Source organism: Cololabis saira, chromosome 11 (assembly GCF_033807715.1).
Source record: "Cololabis saira isolate AMF1-May2022 chromosome 11, fColSai1.1, whole genome shotgun sequence".
NCBI classification, from domain to species: domain Eukaryota; kingdom Metazoa; phylum Chordata; class Actinopteri; order Beloniformes; family Belonidae; genus Cololabis; species Cololabis saira.
This window is the reverse complement of record NC_084597.1, coordinates 26,197,209-26,222,056: the sequence shown is the minus strand read 5'-3', so window position 1 is coordinate 26,222,056 and position 24,848 is coordinate 26,197,209. Positions and strand designations below refer to the sequence as shown.

The following is a 24,848-nucleotide window of genomic DNA, read 5'->3' as shown; positions in this document are numbered from 1 at the left end:
AGTCAAACAACAAAGTCCTTGTTATGTTATTCAAAGTTACTCATACAACATAGCAAATGCTACCTATTTTGCAAACTTTTGTGCATCATTTAAAAGGGGAAAGAATAGTCAAACACAAATTCAAAGAAAAGTAATTGTACCTCCTCTGCAGTCCCAAGACCCAATTCGGGGTATGTCGTTAAAAAGAAAACGCAGACAGTTAGAAGTCTACACTCAATCACCAGCAGTTATGCTTGTTGTGTCCTAGCAACAGCAATGCGCACTGTGATTGGTTTTATTTTGAAATAAAAAAAAGGATTTCAAAACTATATTAATTCTAGTTAAAATAAAAAACACACATTTACGCAATTATTTAAACAAAATCTTCCTGATTTTCCCTGTAATAACTGTTTAACAAGTGTTTGCTGCAGGGGTTTACTTCACGCTGAACATGTGCGCATGCGCCTCGCAGCTCAGTGATTACAGAGCTGTGAGTGGGACGGAGTCGTCTATTTGAAGCTTTCACGACGACATACCGCGTCGTCTTCTCTCCTCCACGCAGTGTCAATTGTATCATCATGTCCACACTGAAGTTTCAAGCAGAGTGGGAAGAAATCGACGAGGAATATCAACAGTTACAGGTGACTGGACGCTGTGAAAGTAGTGCTTTGTTGTGCGGGTCGTGCATGTCATTGACAGCAGATACTGTTGCGGTAGTTTGCCGGCTTCTTTCCCTTTTTGCCTTTCATTTCCATTTTAGCTTTAAGCGCTTGCTAAAGAGATGGACCCTACTGGTAAATGCAACATTTGAAGCAGGAGAGTGTTTTAATAGGCGTTTATAGTGTTGGTGTGCAGTGCAACATCCTGCTAACGTTAGCAGGTAAAGGCTCATCTTTACTGGTGAAGATGATGCCATCGGGAAAACAATCACCATCAAAGTTGTGACACACACAAGGGTGGACTTTGTCCTAACTTCGATCCCCGAGTAAATCCTGCAGAAGTGACTGACTTCATCATCCATCATCAGTTATCTGGTTAGCTCGTGTTAGCAACGGTGGCTAACTCATAATAACAACTTTAATTCACTTGGATTTGCAAGTTTGTGGTCTGTGATGCCATAAAAATATTTACCGCGGTTGAATTGGTTTTATATTGGATATTGGATATTCGACATTCAAAGACATCCATTTAACTTGTGATACATACCACTGATTTTGGTCATATTGTTTGTGATGGTCATGGTCATCTATTCTAGACTATATATCACAAGAGAGTAATTATTATAAAATCATATTATGGGCTGATTTAATGAGGTTTAATGATTATTTAATGAATTCAACACCCATAAAACTTGTGATACATAACACTGATTGTTTTCAAACCACTTGTGATGTGTTCATGGTCATACAAACTATATATCACAAGACTGTAATTATTAAAAAATCATACTATGGGCTGATTTAATGAGATTTAATGAATTCAGCACCTATAAAACTTGTGATACATAACACCGATTGTTTTCAAACCATACCAATTCATAAAATCTCATTAAATCAGCCCATAGTATTATTTTATAATAATTACAGTCTTGTGATATATAGTCTAGACTCTAGATGACCATGAACACATCACAAGTGGTTTTGAAAACAATCAGTGTTATGTATCACAAGTTTTATGGGTGTTGAATTCATTTGGTGTTGAATTCATTAAACCTCATTAAATCATCATTAAACCTCATTAAATCAATTCTGCTCCGGTAAAATATTTAGAGCTGCTTGATGATAACGAGGAAGATTTCCTAAATGTTCAGGGATTTCCATAATTGAATATTTCATATGAGCAAACTCTTTCAGGATCAAGTATCAGTATCGTGGTCCTTATGTACAATATCTATCTAATATGAGAGAAAAGATATAGTCAGAATGGGTTGATCTCATTATCATAGTCTTTAATTGTCAGAAAAATGGACAATCGTGAATTTTGAACTTATTCGTAAGAAAGAGTGAGAGGATTGGGCCAAACATTGCATATCTGCATATCATATCAGTTATTTTCCCCTTCCCCCCCATTGTTTCAAGATTAATTTAAATTTGCACATTGTTGTCTTGAAAATATTTTAGTAACAGAAAATGACATTCAATTAAATTCAATTCAATTTTATTTAATTTATATAGCATCTTTTACAACAAAAGTTGTCTCTAGGCGCTTTCCAGAGACCCAGAACATAAACCCCTGAGCAAATATTACATAAACAATGGCAGGTAAAAAATCCCCTTAGTGGGAGAAAAACCTTAAGCCAAACAGTGGCAAGGAAAACCTCCCCTTTAGGAAGGAAGAAACCTTGATCAGGACCTGGATCATAGGGGGGGGGGGGATCCTCCTGCCGGAGGCCAGCTGGACAGAGAAGGAAAAGAGAGACCAGACAGAGAGAATGAATAATAAAGAAAGGAGAGACACAAACACAATGGCTAACTGGTGCAGTACAAGGATGACTATATAAACAGATGTAGACAGCAGACACTGAGGTGGTCAGGGAGGGGGAGGCATGATGTCAGCAAGCATAAAGCAGACATCTACACAGACAGGTGGAAGCAGCAGTGTGATGGTCAGATGGGGGGCCTGCAGGTCAGCATGCAGCTCCCGAAGCTCCGGCCTGCAAACATACACAAAAGAGAAAGGGAGGGAGCACAACACACTACAAGAACGATGGACATCAATGATAGCTATGAGATACTTATAATTAATTTGATTTGATTTGATTTGATCTTTATTCATCTTGAACAAAACAATTTAAAACACATACATCAACAACAATAATAAAGCACAACCAGTTTTGTTCAAGAAGGGACAGGAAGAAGCAAATGCTTATCTAGTCCGGCCCCTTCTTGCAATATAAGAGTATCCGATATATAAAAGAATAATAGTAGCAATAACAATAATAATAATAATAACAACAATAATACATATATACAGTGTATACCCTTCTTCTTGACATATAAAAGTATGTCAATATAAAAGTAATTAAAAGACATGTGAATCAATAATAAAAGTAGCTAAAACGAAAGGCATCAAGCACAGTAGAGAAGGAAAAAAAGTCAATGAAAAAAAACAATCACCATAATAAAAGTAGCTAAAAAAGAAAGAAAAGCATCATGCACAGAAGAAAAAAAGACAATGAAAAAATAATAAAATAAAAAATCATGGTCATTATAACATCAATTGTTGGTAGTTCAGTATGAGAATCTGCTTAAAGCAGCGTTTTTTTAATAAAAAACGTAAGAGGAGAAGATAGAAGAAATCCCCCCTAAATGTATATATGTCCATCTTGTATCAAGTTAAATGTTTCACATCCTGATATACCTTTTTCTTTTTTTTTTATTTATATTGTTTTGGACTTTGGGGCCACCACGGTCTTGCGTGCACTCCTGACTGATCCAGTTGTAACGTGAGAACTGTCATGTGAATATACAGCACCTCATAATGCCTTACTCTGTAGGATGTGGATAACTGGTTTGCTTACACAAAAAAGTAGATTTGATTTTGGTGTCTAGAGCAGGAAACAAGGATTATTGTAGTCATATTTTGTGTTTATAGCACATCTTGAACAAGCTGTGCTTTTTGATGCGATACAAAAATTGTCTAGTTGATTTGCTCCTCTCAAAATTAGTTGTCCAGGAAGACTACAATTCTTAAGACAGGAAAAATTCAACATTTTGTTGAGGACATTTCTACAACTGCGCCCTAAAATTAAATCTTTTTTTTTTTTTTTAAGATCTTTTTATTTCACAATAATTTTCACAATTCACATTTTCACATGCATGATTTCTATTATACCCACATTCCTACCCTCCCCATAATTACCCTAGGGGAAAAAAAAAAACATACATTAAGGGAGAACAAAATTAAATAAATAAAAAAATAAATAAATAAATAAAAATAAAAAAATATATAATGGCAGCGACAGTGATATCAGACTATATATATATATATATATCCATATATACATACAAACATACATACCTATAAGGCACAAGTTCGAAAAAAAATAAAGATACTCATTGTTCCCCTTTGGAAAAATTATCCAGTTTTGAGAGTAATGGGAACCAAAATTCTTGAAAAATATGAGCATGGTTGTATTTTTCTAACGTTAATTTTTCCAATGGTAAAAAAACTGAAATTTGATCCAAAAAAAACTAAACTAAAATTAAATCTTGATCATATGTGTCACAAGAAAAACTGAGCTTTTAGCCCCGTGACTATGTTGTACCACATGCACTTATTCAGATGTTTCTGTACGTGTGAAAGCAGGAAGTAGTGTCTCATGGTTGTCATGAAAGAGCGCTCAGATAGTTTTGCGGGGGTTGGTAGTGAGTCTCTAACCTCAGATCATAGGATTATCTATGCTGACTCTGCAACTTCGCCATCATAGACTCACTTCAGTCTTCCTCCTTACCAGTGATCGAATAAAGGGTGAATCCGGATCCTGTTTCATAATGAAGTCAGCTTTTAATTGGAGGGGTGCAGACTTAAAGTTACAGTTTGACAACCATCATGCAATGCAAGATTGCATAATGAAATAATTCCATGTTTAATTTTTGTGTCATCCACAAAATTAACAGAAACTAAATCAAAAACGAACTTGTTGGTGGAATGTGGAGAATTTCAGCTGTGTAACAGAAAGATGAAACTTCTCTGAATTTGGCTGTGATGTATAAATGCATGTACGGTGGGATGTTGATCATCACTCAGTGGAGAGTCATGGGGCTGTTGTGTTGATGCATATTTCTAAGCCAACATATATATTTGTATGATCCCCAGGAAACGCATAAAATATACAGACAAAAACTAGAGGAGCTCACAACTCTCCAGGCAACATGCAGCAGCGCCATCAGCAAACAGAGAAAATGCTTGAAAGACCTGAGATACAGCTTGAACAAGTAAGTACAGCCAGTTATTTGTGAAAATTAACATTTTTCAGAAAAGAAAAGCACTGGGTAGATTTGCAAAAAAGTCCGAACAACAAATATGCCAGAATTTTTATTATTATTATTATTATTATTATTATTATTATTATTAACCATGCAATCATTCACATAAATAGACATTGAGATGATATACATTCTTGAATTTCTTTTGTCTTCTCACAAACATTAGCTCTCTGCTTTACAGGTGTGCACGAGCATGTGATGAAAAAGAATTGGAATTAATATCAGGCATCAAAACACAAATCAAAGATAAAGAAAATATTTTCTTTGATATGGAAGCATATTTGCCAAAGAAGAATGGGTAAGTTTGTTTTTAAGTTTTGATGTCTTTAGTGGCAGTAACACATTAGGCTATTTCAGCACTAAACAAACCAATCTGCAGCCACACTTTTCAGCTCTGTCGGAAAAACTCTCCATCCATTTTACTTCCCCTTCAGCACATATATTCATCCTCATTTGGCATGCGTGCATGAATGAGAAAGGCCTGCTCTCTAAACTGGAAATAACTTTTGCTAGTTTGTTTTATAATCGCTCATAATTCTTCCTATACATGTAGGTAGTTATTGTTACTGTTATTGGATGGTAATCATTTCAAACTTTTGTCACGGACAAAAGGATGTGAATTGAAGCAGTTTTAAGTGGAAACGACACAAACTGAAATGTACCTTGTGCTGGGTGCTTAGCCGAGACCCAGAACATGACCCCCGAGCAATTATTACATAAGTCTGACAATTAATAACATTCCATTCTAATTCAAAACTGCCTCGATTCACGTCTGTCTGGTCCCTGACCAAAAGTTTGCTCTCATTACCATTTAAGCATGGACCTTGAGTTAATTTTAATTCTAAAAAGTGTCTTTTGCTGCATACCGGGCACAACAAAAGACAACAATGTCAGTATTGCATGCTGCTCCCTCATTGTCATTTAACCTGACATCAAGGCAGTTGTAATCTTCCGGTGATGATCTCATGGTATAGACCAGGGGTCGGCAACCCGCGGCTCTAGAGCCGCATGCGGCTCTTTAGCGCCGCCCTAGTGGCTCCTGGAGCTTTTTCAAAAATGTTTGACCTTTTTTTCCTTTTTTTCTTATTTTTTTTCTTTTTTTCCCTTTTTTTTCTTATTTTTTCTTTTTTTTTCTTTTTTTTTCTTCCTTTTTTTCTACATTTTTTCTCTTTTTTCCTTTTTTTCTTTTTTTTCTTTTTTCTTCTTTTTTTTCCTTTTTTTCTCTTTTTTCTTCCTTTTTCCTTTCCTTTTTAATCTCGATATTTCGACTTTTTTCTCAAAATTTTGACTTCTTTCTCAACATTTTGACTTTTTTCTCGAAATTTTGACTTTTTTCTCGACATTTCAACTTTTTTCTCGAAGTGCATAATTAAAATAAAATCTTCCCCCAGTTATAACTAATATAGAAACATGAAGCATGTGTTGCCTTCATTCTAAGGCTTATACAAGACTTTTCATTTTTTGCGGCTCCAGACATATTTGTTTTTTGTGTTTTTGGTCCAATATGGCTCTTTGAACATTTTGGGTTGCCGACCCCTGGTATAGACTTAGCGAATCAAGGAAGGATACATAGTGACCGAGAAGAGCACCGACCATCATGAAACAAATCACAGCAACTCGTCATGATTTTATAGATTTGTTCATCCACGTCATGAGGCAACAGTTGCATTTACAAACTGAAAGAGGGTCTACAGCAGGTCAACATTTGTCAGTTTTCAAGAGTAAAAATGGCCAGAGAAGAGTGGGTGGAAGGCATAGCCTCAAAAAAAGTTTCACTGTTTAAAATGAAAACTTACTAGTAAGTCTTAGATTTATGGACCAATGTAACCAATTTGTCAATACAGCAAAACAGCAACTCAGCATTGCAAGTTTGTTTCATTCTATATTTACATATTGGGTTCTTTTTGTGTTTGTTCTCAGACTGTACTTGAGTTTGGTCCTGGGCAACGTGAACGTGACGCTTCTCAGTAACCAGGCAAAGTATGTGAACCATGTAGTGACGAGGTAGCATAAGTTTAAAATGCAAGCTGCTTGTCAGCCTCATCATATCGATCATCATCTTATTGACACAGATTTGCCTACAAAGATGAGTATGAGAAGTTCAAGCTTTACATGACAATAATCCTGATGTTTGGAGCTATAACCTGCCTCTTCTTTCTCAACTGCCGGTGAGTTAACTTAATCTCTTAAAGTACTATATTGTTGTTGAAGGCATTTATTTATTAATTTTTCCTCCACTTGTTTAGAGTCACTGATGAAATCTTCAACTTTTTGTTGGTGTGGTACTACTGCACACTGACCATAAGGGAAAGCATCCTCATGAGCAATGGCTCTAGGTTTGTCTTCACATTGATCTAGGATTTGTAATTTTCCTAAAATGTGTATTTTATTTTGAAGACATGTTTCCTGACCTATAAAATTGTGTGAATTTGTAAATGGCTTCTCTGTATCTCTTTCTACATTTTTATATATTTCAGGATCAAAGGCTGGTGGGTGTCTCATCACTATGTCTCTACATTCCTGTCAGGTGTTATGCTTACCTGGTGAGAGCATATTTAAAATGTTTTAATGCAAAACCGATTTAAAAATTCAGTATTATTTTATTTATTCCATTGTTTGTATCTTTGTATCTCGCCACAGGCCAGAGGGACCAATGTATCAGATGTTCCGAAGCCAGTTCCTCGCTTTCTCCATTTATCAGAGTAAGTCTCACATTTGTTATGCAGATAAAGGGTGTGCACTCTGAGGAGGATAAATGGGACATTTGGTCACTCTTTTATGTTTTAAATATAAATATAGCAGAGCACAACTGTTTGACCTTGTCTTTATATGAAATATGGTTTTTGTTGTTGTTGTTTGTTGTTGTTGTTCCTTTTTAAATGTTGCTTTTAATCCTTTTAGAATACTAGCTATTTTAACAGCTAATTCTTTACATTTTCTTTTTTTATTTTGTTACTAAAACCTCAGCATGTATATTTGTATACAATACAATTTTTTTTTTTCCTGATTTTCTTCAAATAACTTTTTTTTTAATAAAAGAAATTGAACTGAAATAAAAAAATCACTTGGCACTTGTGGAAAAAAGTGCACTTACTGTCAACTTTAGGTTTTGCTTATTACTTGACATAAAAAAAGATCTAGTCCTTAGTAGGTCTACAGTGGTCCAGTACAGACATAACAACAGCAACCCATGAGATATATACGGTGTCTATATATATATATATATATATATATATATATATATATTTATTTATTTATTTATTTATTTATTTTTATTTATTTTTTTGTGGCTCTAGTGGCCCTGTATTCAAGTTGCAGACAGGAAGGGGGTAGAGAGACAGAATGGGGATGACATGCAGCAAAGGTGCGCAGGCCGGGATTCGAACCTGAAACCAGAATTTAGAAGAAGTAGTGGTGTAACAGTACACAAAAATCTTGGTTTGGTTTTGAGGTCACGGTTCGGTTCATTTTCAGTACAATAAGGAAAAAAAAAAACGTAAAATTGCATTTCATTTAATTTTCAACTTTTGCTAACTTTCTTATAAAAATGAAACATTTAAAAAAATATATATATATATATATATATATACATACACAGTATAATGTGCAAGTTCTCCCACTTAAAAAGATAAGAGAGGCCTGTAATTTTCATCACAGGTATCTCAACAATGAGAGACAAAAATTAAAAAAAAAAAAAAAATCCAGGAAATCACATTGTCTGATTTTTAAAGAATGTATCTGCAAATTATAGTGGAAAATTTGTATTTGGTCAATAACAAAAGTTCATCTAAATATTTTGTTATATACCCTTTTATGGCAATAACGGAGGCCAAATGTTTTCTGTAAGTCTTCATAATGTTTTCACACACTTGCTGGTATTTTGGCCCATTCCTCCATGCAGATCTCCTCTAGAGCAGTGATGTTTTGGGGCTGTCGCTGGGCAACACAGATTTTCAACTCCCTCCAAAGATTTTCTATGGGGTTGAGATCTGGAGACTGGCTAGGCCACTCCAGGACCTTGAAATGTTTCTTATGAAGCCACTCCTTCATGCCCGGGCGCAGTGTTTGGGATCATTGTCATGCTGAAAGACCCAGCCACGTTTCATCTTCAATGCCCTTGCTGATGGAAAGAGGTTTTCCAATCAAAATCTCACGATACATGGCCCCATTCATTCTTTCCCTTACACGGTTCAGTCGTCCTGGTCCCTTTACAGAAAAACATCCCCAAAGCATGATGTTTCCTCCCCCATGCTTTACAGTAGGTTTGGTGTTCTTTGGATGCAACTCAGCTTTCTTTCTCCTCCAAACACGACAAGTTGTGTTTCTACCAAATAGTTCTATTTTGGTTTCATCTGACCATATAACATTCTCTCAATCCTCTTCTGCATCATCCAAATGCTCTCTAGAAAACTTCAGACGGGCCTGGATATGTACTGGCTTAAGCAGGGGGACACGTCTGCCACTGCAGGATCTGAGTCCCTGGCGGCGTAGTGTGTTATTGATGGTACTTTGTTACTTTGGTCCCAGCTCTCTGCAGGTCATTCACTAGGTCCCCCGTGTGGTTCTGGGATTTTTACTCACCGTTCTTGTGATCGTTTTTACCCCACGGGGGGAGATCTTGTGTGAAGCCCCAGATCGAGGGAGATTATCAGTGTCTTGTATGTCTTCCTTTTTCTAATAATTGCTGCCACAGTTGATTTCTTCACACCGAGCTGCTTACCTATTGCAGATTCTCCTACCTCCTACCTATTCAGTCTTCCCAGCCTGGTGCTGGTCTACAATTTAGTTTCTCACGTCCTTTGACAGCTCTTTGGTCTTGGCCATAGTGGAGTTTGGAGTGTGACTGTTTGAGGTTGTGGACAGGTGTCTTTTATACTGATAACCAGTTAAAACAGGTGCCATTAATACAGGAAATGAGTGGAGGACAGAGGAGCCTCTTAAAGAAGAAGTTACAGGTCGCTTGTTTGTAGGTGACCAAATACTTATCGGTATTTTACAGAGGAATTTACCAATTGATTCAGTAAAAATCCTACAATGTGATTTCCTGGATTCTTTCCCCACATTCTGTCTCTCATAGTAGTGTACCTATAAAGAAGTTTAAGTGGGAGAACTTGCACAATTGTTGGCTGACTAAATACTTTTTCGGCCCCTATGTGTGTGTGTGTGAATGTGTATGTTTGTGTGTGTGTGTATATGTATATATATGTATATATATATATATATATATATATATATATATATATATATATATATGCGCCTGTTTAAATGCCAAAGGTGGCAGCGTCGACACATTGCTAGGGCCGGATTCACAAAACATTCTTAAGAAAAAAAATCTACTTAAGTGTCATTTTTTTCTTAAGTTCAGTCTTAAGAAGAAAAAAGAGAAGAAGTCATATTCTCCAAAAAAGTTCTTAAGTATTTTCTTAACTTTCTTCTTAAGTTTCTTCTTAAGAAGAAATGGTATTCTCTAGGGACAGGAGTTTTCCGGCAGTACGCGCTGGTGCTCATGGGAAACGTAGTGTTCTTTTTGGTAAAGCACTACAACTTTTGTCCAAAAGATGCCGCCAAACTCAGCAAAGCTGAAAGTTACGTTGTGCTGCTTTAAGATCTAAAATTAAGAAGTTCGTAAGAAAGTTCTTAAGTGCAATTCCTCAATATTTTCTGAAGAACCATCTTAAGAACTGTCATTTCTTACAAATTTCTTATTTTTCTACTTAAGAACTTCTTAAAATATGGCTGTATCCGAAATCACTCAATCAATTCAGCAGCCGCCCCAGCGGACCGTTCAGCAGTAGCAGCCAAGTATCCCAGAATGCATTTCGCACCAAAACGACAGCAGAAGCCGAGAGCTAAAAGCAGGCTAGAAGCTGTTTTAATTTCAGCTGTAGCGCTGTTAATATGCCACTTTATTAAGTTTTAATATTTTTTCAGGCGTAAAAGTAACCGTTAAGATCCCCAAACTGGCCTCAGTTTATCCAAATAGCGCCTGTTGAGAAATTTGCTCCAACGTTTTCGGGGATGAGAAGAGCCGCCCAGTCGGCAGCAGCAGTAGCTCACGGCCCGGGGGAAAGACGTGATCGCCGGATCAAGCTACGCAGTCGTCCCGGGGAGAAACTGATCCAATGAACTGACCTGCAGCTCTGTGGAGAATTGTCGCTGGCTGAAATAAATCATTTAGGAAGATAAATGTTGGTTTAATAGATGAAATCTAACAGTTGTAGCTGCCATATTAGTTTGTCTGAATATAAAGTAAAGCTTCATGTTTTCATGCGCCAGAAGCAGCTGCTGCTCTGTCTGTACATCAGAGCAGTCACAATTTTAATAAATGTATTAAAATGAACATATTGAATTTTATTTTATTTTATTAAGCTACATATGTTTGGGTTTTTATTTAGTGCAACTCTACGTACTTGGTATACAAAATTATATTTATTATTCATTTCATTATAATATTATTATTATTATTATTATTATTATTCATTTCATTATATTTAGTCGATTCACCTGAAGCGAGACTTCACTACACCGATGCATCGCTCCACAATATTGCTTTGTGCATGTGCAAATGTGTTGAAAAAGGTGATATTCGAGTCTTACCTTTTCACGGACCAAATCTTAAGACAGGTCAAGGTTGTCTTAAAGTTAAGAAAAAAGTTAAGAACAAATTTGAGAACTTTTATTTCAAGAATACCATTTCTTCTTAAGTTTTTTCTTAAGAAGAAAGTTAAGAAAATACTTAAGAACTTTTTTGGAGAATATGACTTCTTCTCTGTTTTCTTCTTAAGACTGAACTTAAGAAAAAAATGACACTTAAGAAGATTTTTTTCTTAAGAATGTTTTGTGAATCCGGCCCCTGGCCGGTTGCTGTTGAACAATGTCACTACTCTCTATCTAACCGTTTGCAAACTAATGGGTATTTGCTTCTCTAAGATCATGTGTGACGTCTTTTCTCTTTGGCATTATCTTAATATACAACTAAGTACTAACTACAGCAGTACACTGCCAAAACTGGTGCAGGTGATGTATAATCAGTTAATCAAGTGAATTTGAGTAGCAGCACTTTGGCTGCAGCTTAGCTTCTTCACTCATTTGAAAGAAGTGCCTATTTTTTAAGCTGCTTATGAAAAAGGCCTGTTTTCTTCTTGTTGTTTTTTGTTTTGTTTTGTTTCGTCAGATAACAAATATAACCAAAACACACATTGCTCCCTGTCTTTTATTGGTGTACAATTGTAAAAATCCAAAGCACTGCTGTCTATAAAGAATAGCAGCACAGTTTGAGTGTGTTGGTGTGAACAGGTAAATGAGAAACATTGTAAAGTGTAAAATTTGATGAGGTTAAAAAGATGCTGTATACGTGTACATCATTTGTATTTGTTTCACTGTAAGACCTGGAAAGGACCAGATCCCTTTTCTACATTTCCTGAGATGTAAAAATGTATAATGGAAGTTTTAGTTTTTCACACTACTGTAGACAATGAACGTCCCTGTATCCAAATTACACTTGAGCACAATTAAAATGAAGAAATCTACAGTCTGTCTGAACTTATAAAGCCTTCAGGATATAAGGTGTAACCTTTTGAGAGTTACCATGACCTGGATGACTGAGCATCTACACCAGCACACTCTGTTGTTGGGGTTTCAGGTGATAAGTTATGTGTTTAAAGGAAAATAACATTTATATAACACATTTCAACTAAACAAGGTCGTCTTGAGCTGAGATAACATGGCTGTTTTGTGGACTTGATCCAATTCAAGCTGCAAAGCTTCATGACAGGCTGCTGATGACCCTTCTTCAAGTGTATCATTTTATGTATCGTATAAGCTGACGTCATTACTTTAAAATCAGAACCGTCTAAGGACAATTAACTTATTGTATTTGTGACAGTTTTATTTCTTCACCAGAACATCTTTCTAACATGCTGTACCATTCCATCCCCCAGGCTTTGTTCAGTTCCTGCAGTATTACTACCAGAGCGGCTGCTTATACAGGCTACGCGCGTTAGGTGAGAGAAATCACCTGGACCTCACAGTGGGTGAGTTGTAAGCCATTTCTGGTGGTTGTCATTTTAATCGTTTAAACTCTGGATAACCATGCCTGGAAAAATGGGGTAAAGGTGAGGAGTGGAAACAGCTTTTGATATCAGTGTGCTGGGATGCAGATGTCGGGTAACTGGAGTACGGTCTTGTTGCGCTAGCCTTTGAACACCAGTTCAGTTTAGTAGTGTCTTGTCCTTTACAGTTGTTTTATGTCTGTGCAGAGGGATTCCAGTCCTGGATGTGGAGAGGGCTCACATTTCTTTTGCCTTTCCTCTTTTTTGGCCACGTGAGTCAATTTTCTTACTTTTCTCTGGGTTTATAACATAAAATTGCAGCTTCAACACGTTATTGCAGTACTGTAAAAGCAAGTGGATTCTGCACAAGACCACTGTATGTAAACTCGTGAGACAGTGCTGCAACACATTCTGCATCTGTGCTGTGATGTATTAAGTGCATTTCAAAGGCAAATAGTGGGAAAAGGGGCAAAGATTGAAGGATAATGTTTATTCCACCAGAGTATGTAGATACATTGTGAAAGATTATTCCTCTTCTCTATTTGTAGTTTTGGCAGCTGTACAACTCAGGGACCCTGTTCCGCTTGGCAGGACACCAGGACTGTAAGGAGTGGCAGGTAAGGATCACATTCACAGATCCAGCGGTTCAGTGTTATAAGTTATGTTAAGGTTTTTAGAAAGGTCGGGTTAAAACGAAACCATTTGAAAAGCTTCTCTGAAAGTCTTTTGGTACGACTTGCTTTTATTCCCATTGTCAGTAAAAACAGGTTTACAGACTAGGACACTGCTCTGATATAATGATGCAAACATAACAAAATAATGGAAAAAATAATTATGAGGGCAGGTAGGATTTAAAATATAGTTAAGATAAAATACATATAAATAGTGTAAGCTTACAAAAAAATATATAAACATGCAAAAAAAGTAGCAGGTGCATGGAGTGGCTGTGCTGCGTCAGTCATTTAACATTCATGAGTCTGATGGCTGAGAAGTAGCTGTTATCCGGACCTGAACCTCCTGCCTGAGGGGAGGGGGTTGAGGGTGGGCTTTGATGGAGTGGAGTGTGCCTTTTGCATGGGAGTAGGAAACTTATTTGGCACCATTATCAGTAATCTAAATGAGATATTAAAGATTACTTGTGAAGTTCAGGATGCTATCGGACCTGGTGTTTGTAGTGCTTTTTTTCTGCAGCATAGACAGGGTTTCCGCTGGGTTTTAAAAAGTATTAAAAAGTGATAAATGAAAATTGCCAAATTTAAGGCCATTAAAAGTGTTAAATTCACTGTCAGAGGTATTTTTTTTTTTTTAAATTGGTATTATTTTTTACCTTTTACATTTTAAGCAGTGTATTTTATTGTCATTCACAAAGTGAAATAAATGTGAAACATCTGGTCAACATCAGAGTCTATAAATCTGTTCTGTATAGTGTTCTATAGTTCAAAATCTGTATTAATGTTAAAAGGTCCGTGATTAACACTTAATGTTGTGACAGTTTTTTAAAAAAATCTGAAGGTAGTGAAAAAGGTATTAAATTGGTATTAAATTTAACATAAGGATTGCTGTATAAACCCTGATAGAACTCAAATGCTTGATGATAGAGGGGGGGGATTAAGACTTGTGCTACACAGTGCATTTTGATTAGTCCATATAACTTTAGTTTGCTAAAAAAATAACCAAACAAATTTGATTACAAAAGCATCTAGGTCTTTTTTTTTTCATGATTTTAATCACACTGCTATAATTACTAGAGGGCAATTGAAGCTGCTGATGAGCATGGTAGATGTCTCCAAGGTGTCACAAATTCAAACTTCTGATAGTGCTTTAATTTATGAACATGTCATGACTTGCTTTAAAAGAAATTGTCTTTGCTTTCAGGTATTTATGCTGGCACTGACGTTTCTCGTCCTTTTCCTGGGAAATTTTCTCACCACATTAAAGGTCGTCCACCAAAAAATTCAGAAAAACGAGGAAAAAGTGCAAAAGAGTGACTGAGAATAACCTCATTAAAACACTTCTGATCCTTCAAACGGACAGTAATCATGAAGCAACTGCGTGCTGCCGCGTGGGCCAGAGCTGAATGGACCGCTCTCTCAGGCTTTCACGGCATCAGCGTCCTGCCGGAGTATCTGGCAAACGTGCACTTCCTGTCCAGTGGCTTGATGTTGCTGTAAGGCAAACAAACAAAAAAAACCAGTGCAGATGTTCACCCAATTAGATGAACATTTTCCTGCTTGATCCTGTGCGTATGTGTGTGTGTGTCTGTGTCTGTGTGTGTGTAACAAATGTTGTTGTTTGTGCCAGTGCATGAGTATCGAAGAGCCTTTGTTGAGATCATATGCAACTAAATGGGAGGAATTGGGGAGCAGAATAGAAAATAGTTTGCCTTTTAAGACGTAATGTCTGTCATGTGCATACTTCTGTGAAGTAGTAATGGTCAAACTGGCTCCTGCTCATGTTCACTCATGTTGACACTACACTTCATTTCTTCATTCCTTCATTTCTTGAACTGCCTATTTTTTTTTTTTTTTTTTTTTTCGTTTCCCTTGTTAAGATAAACAGTATTTCTCTCCTGTTATACTAACCAGTTTTTCTGCCAGAATATTGATCCTGAAATGAAAAATGATGATCTGCAACTTTAAAAGCATTAGCTGATGCCCATGATTATCTTCAGTTTAATGGAAAAATCTCTTCTGTTGTAACTGTTTCCATCATCAGAAGCAGCTGTGTTTTTACTATACAGGTAGTCTTTTTTTTTTTTTTTTTTTTAAAGAAGTGATGGGGCCACAAGGGAAGCGAAACATATCTCCCTTCAAGAATAATGTCTTAACTATATTCATTGAGTAAAAATCACATGACGTTGCACATAAAAACATAATATTGTTTCCTCAAATGTTGCCACTGAGGGCTGAAATAACTTTTCATGAGAACTCTTAGTAACATTACTAACAGAATGCAACACATACATTATGCTACTGAGAGTATTTTGGAGGAATTTCAAGGTTATTTATTAATGTATCACAAAGTTAAGATTTATTGAACCACTGTAGGTCCTTGTGCAGGTTTTAGACTCGTCATTACTGAACTTGTCATATGATCAAATGCTGCTATTGGCACTGGTACTGCAAAACCGTGATACCGCTAACAGTGCTGGAATCTCAAACACTTGTATTTATGATTAACTCTGTCTCTAGTTCACTGGAGTTATCTCACCTAATTTCAGACAGTTGTTCTCAAGGCTCAGGTGTGTCATGCCTTATTTCCCCTTCATGGAAAAAAGAAAGTCCTGCTTGTTGAAATTTAGGTAGCATAACAGTCATGTTGAATCCTGCAATGCAGTCAGGCTCCTTGAAAACATGGCCATCACTTTTATTAAGGGAAAATAAAAGCATGTTATATACCAAATGTTACATGTCATGTGAAAGCTGCCAGAATGCACAAAACACAATGTCCTCATTTTCATAACTCGACTGTTTCATTTCAAGACTGTATCAGGTGCCTCAAGTGTGGCCAGTAACACGACGGTTGCCAGTGTCTCGATCTGTGTACATTATTGTAAAGAAAAAACTGTTGAACACTTCATTAAAAACAATTGTTATGCAAGTGTTTTGTGTGCTATCACAATGTTTCTATTTCTTTTAAAGGAAAAATAAAACAGTTTTGGTGCACCTTGTGATTTTGCCTCTAGGTGGCGCTGTTTGTCAAGTAAAGAGCCTGCTTTAGGCTCATGGATTCATTACAAGTTGGTGCTTCATTTGTTTTGTTGTGCTGGAAATGACCAGATCCCACATGTATGGCAAGACTTTTTAAACCTACACTTTCCTTAAATAATGAGCTTAAAAAGCTCTCTTGCTCTCTAGGAATTTGTTGTTTTTTTTACCAGCAGAATTAGACAGACAAATTCATAACCATGATAATCAAAAAAATAAATATTCAATGTCATGAATAAATATATTTCAATTTAAAATAACAAAAACAGTTGTAAATACAAATGATAGGGCTGAGAAAAAAACAGTATAAAAGCACTTTAAATGACTCAAAAGAATAATGTGTTGGCAGGAAGTGCAAGTTGTATTCCATTTTAGAAAATGTCATTGCACCTTGCAAAATAGTCTTTCCTGTTGCATCGTTAGTCACTTTTGTTAAAGAAGACTGTGATGGTTCAGGGGGGATGAAATCTCCAGGGACTAATGATTATATTCTAATCTACTTATTTTCATGTGCAGGACACTGAGCGCATCTTAAGTCCATCCACTTGTAATATGATAAACAATTATCACCTGCAGGATAGTAGGATCCTGGGAACCTCAGTCCTTTTATCTTCACAAAACGACACAATTCTTCTTCCTCTTGTGGTTCCTCTGTTTTCGATTGAAGGCCAAAGCCATTTTCGTTGCCTCCCTGAAAACGTCTTCCACGTTCTCCTGATATTTGGCCGAACACTCGAGGTAGAGTTCTGCATTCATCTGCTGGCGGGTCTCCTCACCCTGTACCCAAAACCACAAAATATTAAGACTATGTGACGCCAGTGATAAATGACCAGAAGCAAAGAAAAATATACACTTGGGAGAGACCTGCATCTGTTAATGCAGATAAATTGCAGATATTGTTTTATGGTTTGATTTGTGTTTCATCTCATTTTTCAGTTTATAATACATTTCATTTGATTGGTGCCTTTCTTCACCCAAGGTCACCTTACAAAGTTAAAAGATTAAAACAGGTAAGACAAAAGAAAATCAACTATAGTGTACAACCCGTAACATCTGTAAAAAGGTTGGGCTTCACAACTTAGTAAATGTCACTGCAACTGCGGTCGTCTTACCTGTGTGTAAGTGATGGGATCAAGATTCATGGCCTTCAGCTTCCTTGCACACTCTTTGTCCTTTCTGAGGTCAGTCTTGCAGCCGATCAGGATGACTGGTATATCTCGACAGAAGTGCTTCACCTCCGGGTACCACTGGGAAATTTTTGTATTTTTTTTTTTAATTATGATTTTGCTGCTGCTCTCAGATTGAATTATCAGATGAACAAGTCTTCTTATAAGTAGGGATCAATGTCCATAGCACTTAACTCACCTAAAAAAAATGCAGTGAGCGCCACCATACTAAACTTAATAAATCATTAACGAACTACACCTGAAGAGTAAATCTGAACCTCTGCGTATTTACACACTAACACTGCCTTCTTTGTCACGTGTGCTACTTGACACAATGATAACGTGCTCCAGAGGTGAGTACCTTTATCAGGACATTCTCAAAGCTGGTGGGGTTGGTGACATCAAAGCAGACCACAATCAGATTGGCCTCTTGGTATGAAAGTGGCCTCAGTCTGTCATAGTCATCCTGTCCTAAAGGAACAAGAACAGCATTTCATAGGACCCAAATGTGAGAAAAGAAAACACTAAAACGCGTTCTGCCTTGGATGCAACAGACTGAATCTAAAGATATGATGTAGGAGACCAAGCTACATGCAGACCGATAAAACCACATCCTGACTTCAGCTTCCTCCCGGGCTGATGTAAACACCCTGCTGCTCTCACACAACAGATACGTTTCTGACAGTTTAAGCCAAGTTGGGGTATTTTTAAAACACAACCTCATTTTAGGTGTCTTTAATATTAAACTATACCATCTAACATTATTTTTTTTTGGTCAAATTTATGAAGCTATCAGGAAAAAGATCTCTTAAACTGCTTGAAACAATTTTTCCATGTTAATTACTAATTTTACTAAACAGTTCTTGAGATGATGTAGATGACACTTTGACATAAATACCACCCTTTACCACTTCCCTTGTTCCCCCAATGACGACTGAGCTAATTGTGTCAAAGGTTCCCTGATCTTTATTCAAAAACAAACTAAATTGTAAGATTGTTTGCTCCTTGCAGTCACATTGTTAATGATCTCAGAGTCTGTTTATGTCCCATTTATGTGTGTAATGTGGATGTGCTGTGTGGACACTGAGCTCAGCATGCTCTAAACCCAGCTGGCTTACGTACTACAGAATGTGTGCTGAGAGTCAAAACTTGATGCCGATTATTAAACAAGGAGCAGATTTTTGTCTTACCAGCTGTGTCATATAGGTTGAGCTTTATCTCTTTTCCTCCAAGAGAGATAGTTGTGACATACTTTTCAAAAACTGATGGTGCATATTTCTGTTTTTGACACAAAAGAAAAATTGCATATTTGTATATTTCTTTGCATACTGGTAGTACGTTTCTAGCTGCTTGTATAGACATTGTATTGTCAGTGAATCCTATAAAGATGCTTTTAACTGTACACAAAAGTTTTAGCTCAAAATAGAGTTGGGATAAATTTCCGTTTTTTTTCTTAGCAGGCATGGACAGAAATCATGTCTAATGTTAAATTAGGAAAGATATCAAGAGACCTGACACATGAAGTCACATGGGAGTGCTTCTTACCTCTGGAAAATCACCTTTGGCATAAACCATCAGTAGAGATGTTTTCCCACAGCCTCCATCTCCCACAATCACAATTTTAAGTTCCTCTACCTTTTTCCTGGTATCATTACCAGTCCTGACACCGTTCTGTGTCATTTTGCCTCCAAACAAGTCAAACAATGTGCCAGACAGGACAAAGCAAACTATACTAACTCCAGATTTGCGTTAAATAACATGACAAAGCCTAATAAATCTTCAACTGGAATGGCTGAGCTGATATACAGGCAGTGTCAAGAGAGAGGAACAAGCAAGCCTCATGTTTTACCAGGTAGCTCACCACTTCCTGTTCCTGTCGCACTCATGTTCTTTCTTCTAGACCCCCCGCCTCTCTCCTGGCCCAGCGTGCTGTTCACTGAGAGCTCAAAACGCTGCAGCTGAGGTGCACATGTACGCAAAGCCGCCGAGTCTGGCAGCTCCGGCTTCCTCTTTTGCCTGAGTTTGCTCATTTCATACACTGGGTGTGTACTAAAACTGACGTACTGTACTGCCTCCACGGACTGTGTGTGTGGGAGGGATAATAAGTGGGAAATAGCACTCGAAATGATAATCCTGAGGGAAAGCCAGGGAGTTGTGTGTTGTTTTTTTTTTTGTAAACCAACAATCATGGCCAGAGGAGGATTCACCTAGGATGTCATGAATATGTAATACAGAGAAGCTCTGATGGGAATGACCCAGTGACTGTGTGTACCGTTGTGTGGCATTAATCTTGCTGTTTTATTAACTTTACTGGATCAGCTACTGCAGAACGGAGCGATTCAGGAGATCCTTCGTCCCCACAGCAATAAGACTGTTTAACTCCTCCTGAACTCACTCACACACACACTCACACACACTCACACACTCACCTCTGCCACAGTTGGACTATATTTTATTTTGCACTTTATATGCTATTTTTTTAACCTTTTATTTCATGTTTATTTTAATATTAATGGGCTTTTATTGTCTGAGTGGAAGTGTGGTTGTTTTTTACGTTTTGATGAGCTGCTGGACAGTTGAATTTCCCTTCGGGATGAATAAAGTTCTATCTATCTACTGATGATTCTATTCTGAACTGACCAAAATTAATTAAATTGTTTTCAGTACTAAAGAAACATCCACTGACTTAAATTATAGCTCAAATTAAAAAAAAAAAAAAAAACTTTTGGGAGCTTCAACTCAAGCATGCTAACAGCTTTAAGCAACTGAAAAGATAATCAAGCATCTAATAATGGGTGTTTCTTAGATTACATTCAAATATTGGTAAGGTACTTTTTAAAGTGTTTTCCACTCTTGGTCATGTTCAATCCTCAGTAAGATGTGAGTCACTGGACAAACCATTTTGAAATAAAGACTTTATGGGGACTTCATGGCAGCAATAATATGCCCCTTTGGGGATTAATAGTTTTACTGAACAGAAATTAATTGAATGACTATATCTTACTCAGCAACACACTGGATGAATCAGCAAAGGGAATAAACTGGGATAAGACGACACAGGGGAGCAGTAAAACACTCACCTGGACATAATGAGAACTCCTCTGAGACATGAGTAAAAAAAATATCTCATCACCAATTCAGATGAGCTGTCTGATCATAGGTAAATGTTAAAAGCTACAGTGAAACACTAAGCCAACTGTGGTGCATTTGCTAAAGATCAATGTGAAAAGGCTGTACATTCTGTTCAATGCCTGAGTTTATTTTTATTTTTTCTAATCAACATTTTGAAGCTAAAAATAAAAAGGGAATGTTTGGGAGTATGTTTCAACCATGCTGTTGATTACAGATGGTTACAATCAGCTCAGTTACAGTGTATACCGAGAGAGGAGATGCACGGATTATTGAAATACACGAATTATTGCATGGGTCTGAACATTTTCTCTGTCATTAAGGCAAGTCGACTCAAACTGAGGTAAGCTACGAAGTAAAATCCAAAAATGCAATGGTGTAAAACTATACGGTAAATTGAAGAAGCTGTCCCTTTAAGAGGAAAAAGATGACGCCCTTTAATGTACCTATTTTTGAAAATCATCTTTTGGGTATTTTCTATGCTGTATCAAAACTGAGCCTACAGCAATATCCTCAAGCATCATTAACTGTTTACTGGTGTTAAATATTCAATGTTAAATTATATTCTTAGTTCGGGCCTCTAAATCCTTCACCATTATATAGCAACCTGCTTCAGCTTTCATAAGAAAAAAACCCACCCATATGAATGAATTTACTTTCTATTTATTTAAACATCTCACAAACAAACAAAAAAAACATCATTATACCAAACAGGAAAGACTAAATCACAAGCCTTAATGGGGAATTTGACAATAACACATGCAAATATTTAAGATTTACTAAGAGGAAAAGCCAGTGTAATTAATAAATACAATACCACCAATCTGAGGGGGGGAATCCTTGAAAAAAGCAAACATACCCATACATAAAAGACACAAAGCTCCGTTGATCCCTGAATTGCTTCTTTGAACAATCCATAACAATAAAAGACTGAAGGTACAAGTGAAAGAACCTGTCTGCACAGAAATGAGCCAGTCACAGATCCCATGTGCTCCATTACACGCTACAACGCGCTGAACCCAGCATAATAAATAATTGTTTTAAAGAAAAGAAGTGCTTGCTTGACTTACAGAGTGAAACTGGAAACATCACATTTGAATGATAGCCTGTAAACCGATATTAAATCTGTCCTACAGCACATCCACATCCATGCAGCCTGTTATCATGAACAAACAAAGAGCAATTGTTAAAATATTTCTGTCCGTGCACAGGGAGGCAGCTGTCCTGTGTAGAGGTCAATCCTCTGTGTGGAATATTCCAGTCTGTCAGCGCTGGAGCGGCGCTGCGCACCAGGCTCCTCCTCCCCCGGAATAAAGGCCTATAAATAACCTCATTGGTGGATTCGGCGTAAATCTATAGAAAAATCTTTGAATTTGTTCACCTTTTCCCAACACATAAAGTAAAGCTTCATACATTTATAACAATCGCTGTGTTGGTAAAGATTGCAGCAGACAGCCTTGAGAAATGAGTGTCAGCACAGCAGCCCCGTGACCTGGCAGCGCCTGCAGCCACAGCAATGGAGAACAAGAAAAACAGGCCTCCCACACTAATCCTGTGTCGCAGCTTTCTGAAAAGGCTTTGTGTATATCTAATATTATAGTGTGCACTGAATATACACTCACGTCGAAGAGGAATGCGTGACAGCCAGCATTAACCTAGAAGTACACCTAGGGACCCCCTCTTAAGTATGCCAACATCGACCCTCCCACACGTATTTTTAACTCCTTCGCCGAAAAAAAAGAAAAAAAAAGAAGACGGGATTCCTATTTGTTTGCCCTATCTAGTCTCTGCACTACGACGGAGTATTAGGGCCAAACTAAGACAAAAAAAAATTGGAAATTACGAGAATAAAGTCATAATATAATGAGAATAAAGTCGTAAAATTACGAGAATAAAGTCGTAATGTTGTGAGAATAAAGTAATAGAATAAAGTCGTAATATTATGAGAATAAAGTCGTAATATTACGAGAATAAAGTCGTAAAATTCCGAGAATAAAGTCGTAAAATTCCGAGAATAAAGTTGTGACATTACGAGAATAAAGTCGTAATGAATAAAGTGGTAATTTATGAGAATAAAGTCATAATATTATGAAAATAAAGTGGTAATTTATGAGAACTCTAACAGGAAGAGCAGTCTTCTCCCTGTGTTAAAATGAAGAATATTGAGCATCTTGTGAAGTTATATTTATATATTTATAATATATTACAACTTTATTCTCGTAATATTATGACTTCATTCTCATAATTTTACGACTTTATTCTCATTACATTATGACTTTATTCTCGTAATTTCCTTTTTTTGTTTTTTTGTTTGGCCCTAATACTTCGTCGTACTGCAGCGCGTTAAACAGTCGGCATTGGCTGGTTAATAAGCGCCGGTCTTCAGGCAGAGAGCGAGCACCCTTCACCCAGATAGCGCCGCCGCTGCGGAGGATTCCTGTTGACCTTATATGGCAGTGGGGGCGCACATGGTGCACAGCCGCTCCGGCTCCCCTGGCAACGGCCCAGAGCTGCCGTTGCCAGGGAGGGGAATCAGCCGAGCAGCCGACCCACCGCCTGAAAACCCCGTTCATGTTTACTTCATCACCTTTCATTTTTTATTTTATTTTTTTAATTCCCCTTTCTTTGTAAAACATGCACCTAATTTTCGAGTAAAAAAATAAACTCCGTTGCGATCGTTGTATTGAATTCCAGTTGAAGGGTGATGCAACAGAGAGTAATGTCCTAAGCCGAGCCTCACCCATTTATGGCGCAGTAACATTTCACAGCACACTGCTCTCTTTGTCTGCAAAGAAGCCATTTTGAGACAGAGAACAGAAGAGAAACACAGGGCAAGCAAAGCCTACTTACCAACTAAAAGGTTTCTTTGGATAAAGGGAAGCAGTGAAAAAAAACACAAGATTTATCCCCTCATGATTCCTTTGCTCGTTTAAGACTTGGATTACATGTTTTGAATATCAACTGTAAGTTCATTAAATCAATCCAAAAAAACGTGATTTTATGTATAACATATTTACAGAAGTCAACATATATTTTTCGTGTCCTAGTTTTATTATTATCATCTGTCGTCTATAATAATAAGAATAATAATAATAATAATATGTAGATAAATTGTCAAAGTGAAATATCTCAAATTACATTACCTTTTAAAACATTTCCTTGCAGTTTTATGAGGTATCACAGCAAGAAATGTCGAAATGGACGAGGTTATACTCGACTGCAATCCTGTCTTGAAGAAGAGAGAAGAGATGGTTTGCATATTTGCCCACACAGATGATGCTTGAAGATGCATATTCGCTGGCTGAGAGGGTATGCAACCACTGATCAAAAAAAAAAAAAAAAAGTTTTGAAAAGAGGAGCATCAGTCGAGCTAATGGATTTTTTTCTTTTTCAGGAGACGCTTTCCCACCCCTTATTAAAGCCATTATTAAAGGATCCGGAGATGGAGCTGAAAACAGTCCTTCCCCTGCGTTTAGGCCTGTTAACTGAATCTGTGCTGAGGTAAATATTTTCACCATGAAAGCTTTCCCTCCATCTGTTTCCTCTAAGATTTATCTGGTTTTGTTTTACTTAAATCGGTGTACACTAGTATTTCCCCCTGTCCTGAGTGGGGTTTCTTATGAAACTTAAATATACCCTTGAGGCAAGGTCAAACCGGCGTTTACACTTTGGACGCTTTTGGCTGTTAAATGTTGAGTGGACAGCAGCACAGCCTAATCGTGCTTGACGTCTCCACAGTCGCAGGACAGGACAGAGACGAGCCATCGTGCTGTTGTGAGAGGAAAGTATTCAAAGTCGTTAATCAAAGCACAAGTTTGATCAGTCAAC

General features: G+C 37.1%; 2 protein-coding genes and 1 long non-coding RNA gene across 3 annotated transcripts; 2 read left to right on the top strand and 1 right to left on the bottom strand.

Moving 5' to 3' along the window:
* Positions 1-479: 479 nt before the first annotated feature.
* On the top strand, positions 480-15,593 carry tmem120b (transmembrane protein 120B). The gene is made up of 12 exons (XM_061734206.1): positions 480-620; positions 4,798-4,916; positions 5,149-5,265; positions 6,888-6,947; positions 7,040-7,135; positions 7,214-7,303; positions 7,445-7,510; positions 7,608-7,669; positions 12,908-13,000; positions 13,226-13,290; positions 13,567-13,635; positions 14,894-15,593. Exons 1-12 carry the CDS (start codon positions 558-560, stop codon positions 15,008-15,010), a joined length of 1,017 nt encoding a protein of 338 aa, XP_061590190.1. The 5' UTR covers positions 480-557; the 3' UTR covers positions 15,011-15,593.
* Positions 15,594-16,314: 721 nt separating this feature from the next.
* Positions 16,315-20,058, bottom strand: rhof (ras homolog family member F). Its single transcript, XM_061734207.1, has 5 exons — positions 19,437-20,058; positions 19,082-19,169; positions 18,253-18,362; positions 17,838-17,972; positions 16,315-17,502 (listed from the first exon to the last, which is right to left on the bottom strand). Exons 1-5 carry the CDS (start codon positions 19,569-19,571, stop codon positions 17,338-17,340), a joined length of 633 nt encoding a protein of 210 aa, XP_061590191.1. The 5' UTR covers positions 19,572-20,058; the 3' UTR covers positions 16,315-17,337.
* A 3,667-nt stretch (positions 20,059-23,725) lies between these two features.
* Positions 23,726-24,625, top strand: LOC133455259 (uncharacterized). The gene is made up of 3 exons (XR_009783493.1): positions 23,726-23,983; positions 24,186-24,329; positions 24,415-24,625. It is a non-coding gene; the product is annotated as an uncharacterized LOC133455259 (long non-coding RNA).
* Positions 24,626-24,848: the final 223 nt, after the last annotated feature.

Bases quoted from the DNA above. Each gene is read 5' to 3' on its own strand.
- rhof (XM_061734207.1), bottom strand. From the start codon at position 19,571: ATGACACAGAACGGTGTCAGGACTGGTAATGATACCAGGAAAAAGGTA. The intron at 18,363-19,081 runs GTAAGACAAAAA...TTGTTCCTTTAG, and splicing joins CAACCTATATGACACAGCTG to GACAGGATGACTATGACAGA. The intron at 17,973-18,252 runs GTACTCACCTCT...AAAATTTCCCAG, and splicing joins TTGAGAATGTCCTGATAAAG to TGGTACCCGGAGGTGAAGCA.
- tmem120b (XM_061734206.1), top strand. From the start codon at position 558: ATGTCCACACTGAAGTTTCAAGCAGAGTGGGAAGAAATCGACGAGGAA. The intron at 7,136-7,213 runs GTGAGTTAACTT...CCACTTGTTTAG, and splicing joins CTCTTCTTTCTCAACTGCCG to AGTCACTGATGAAATCTTCA. The intron at 13,001-13,225 runs GTGAGTTGTAAG...ATGTCTGTGCAG, and splicing joins TCACCTGGACCTCACAGTGG to AGGGATTCCAGTCCTGGATG.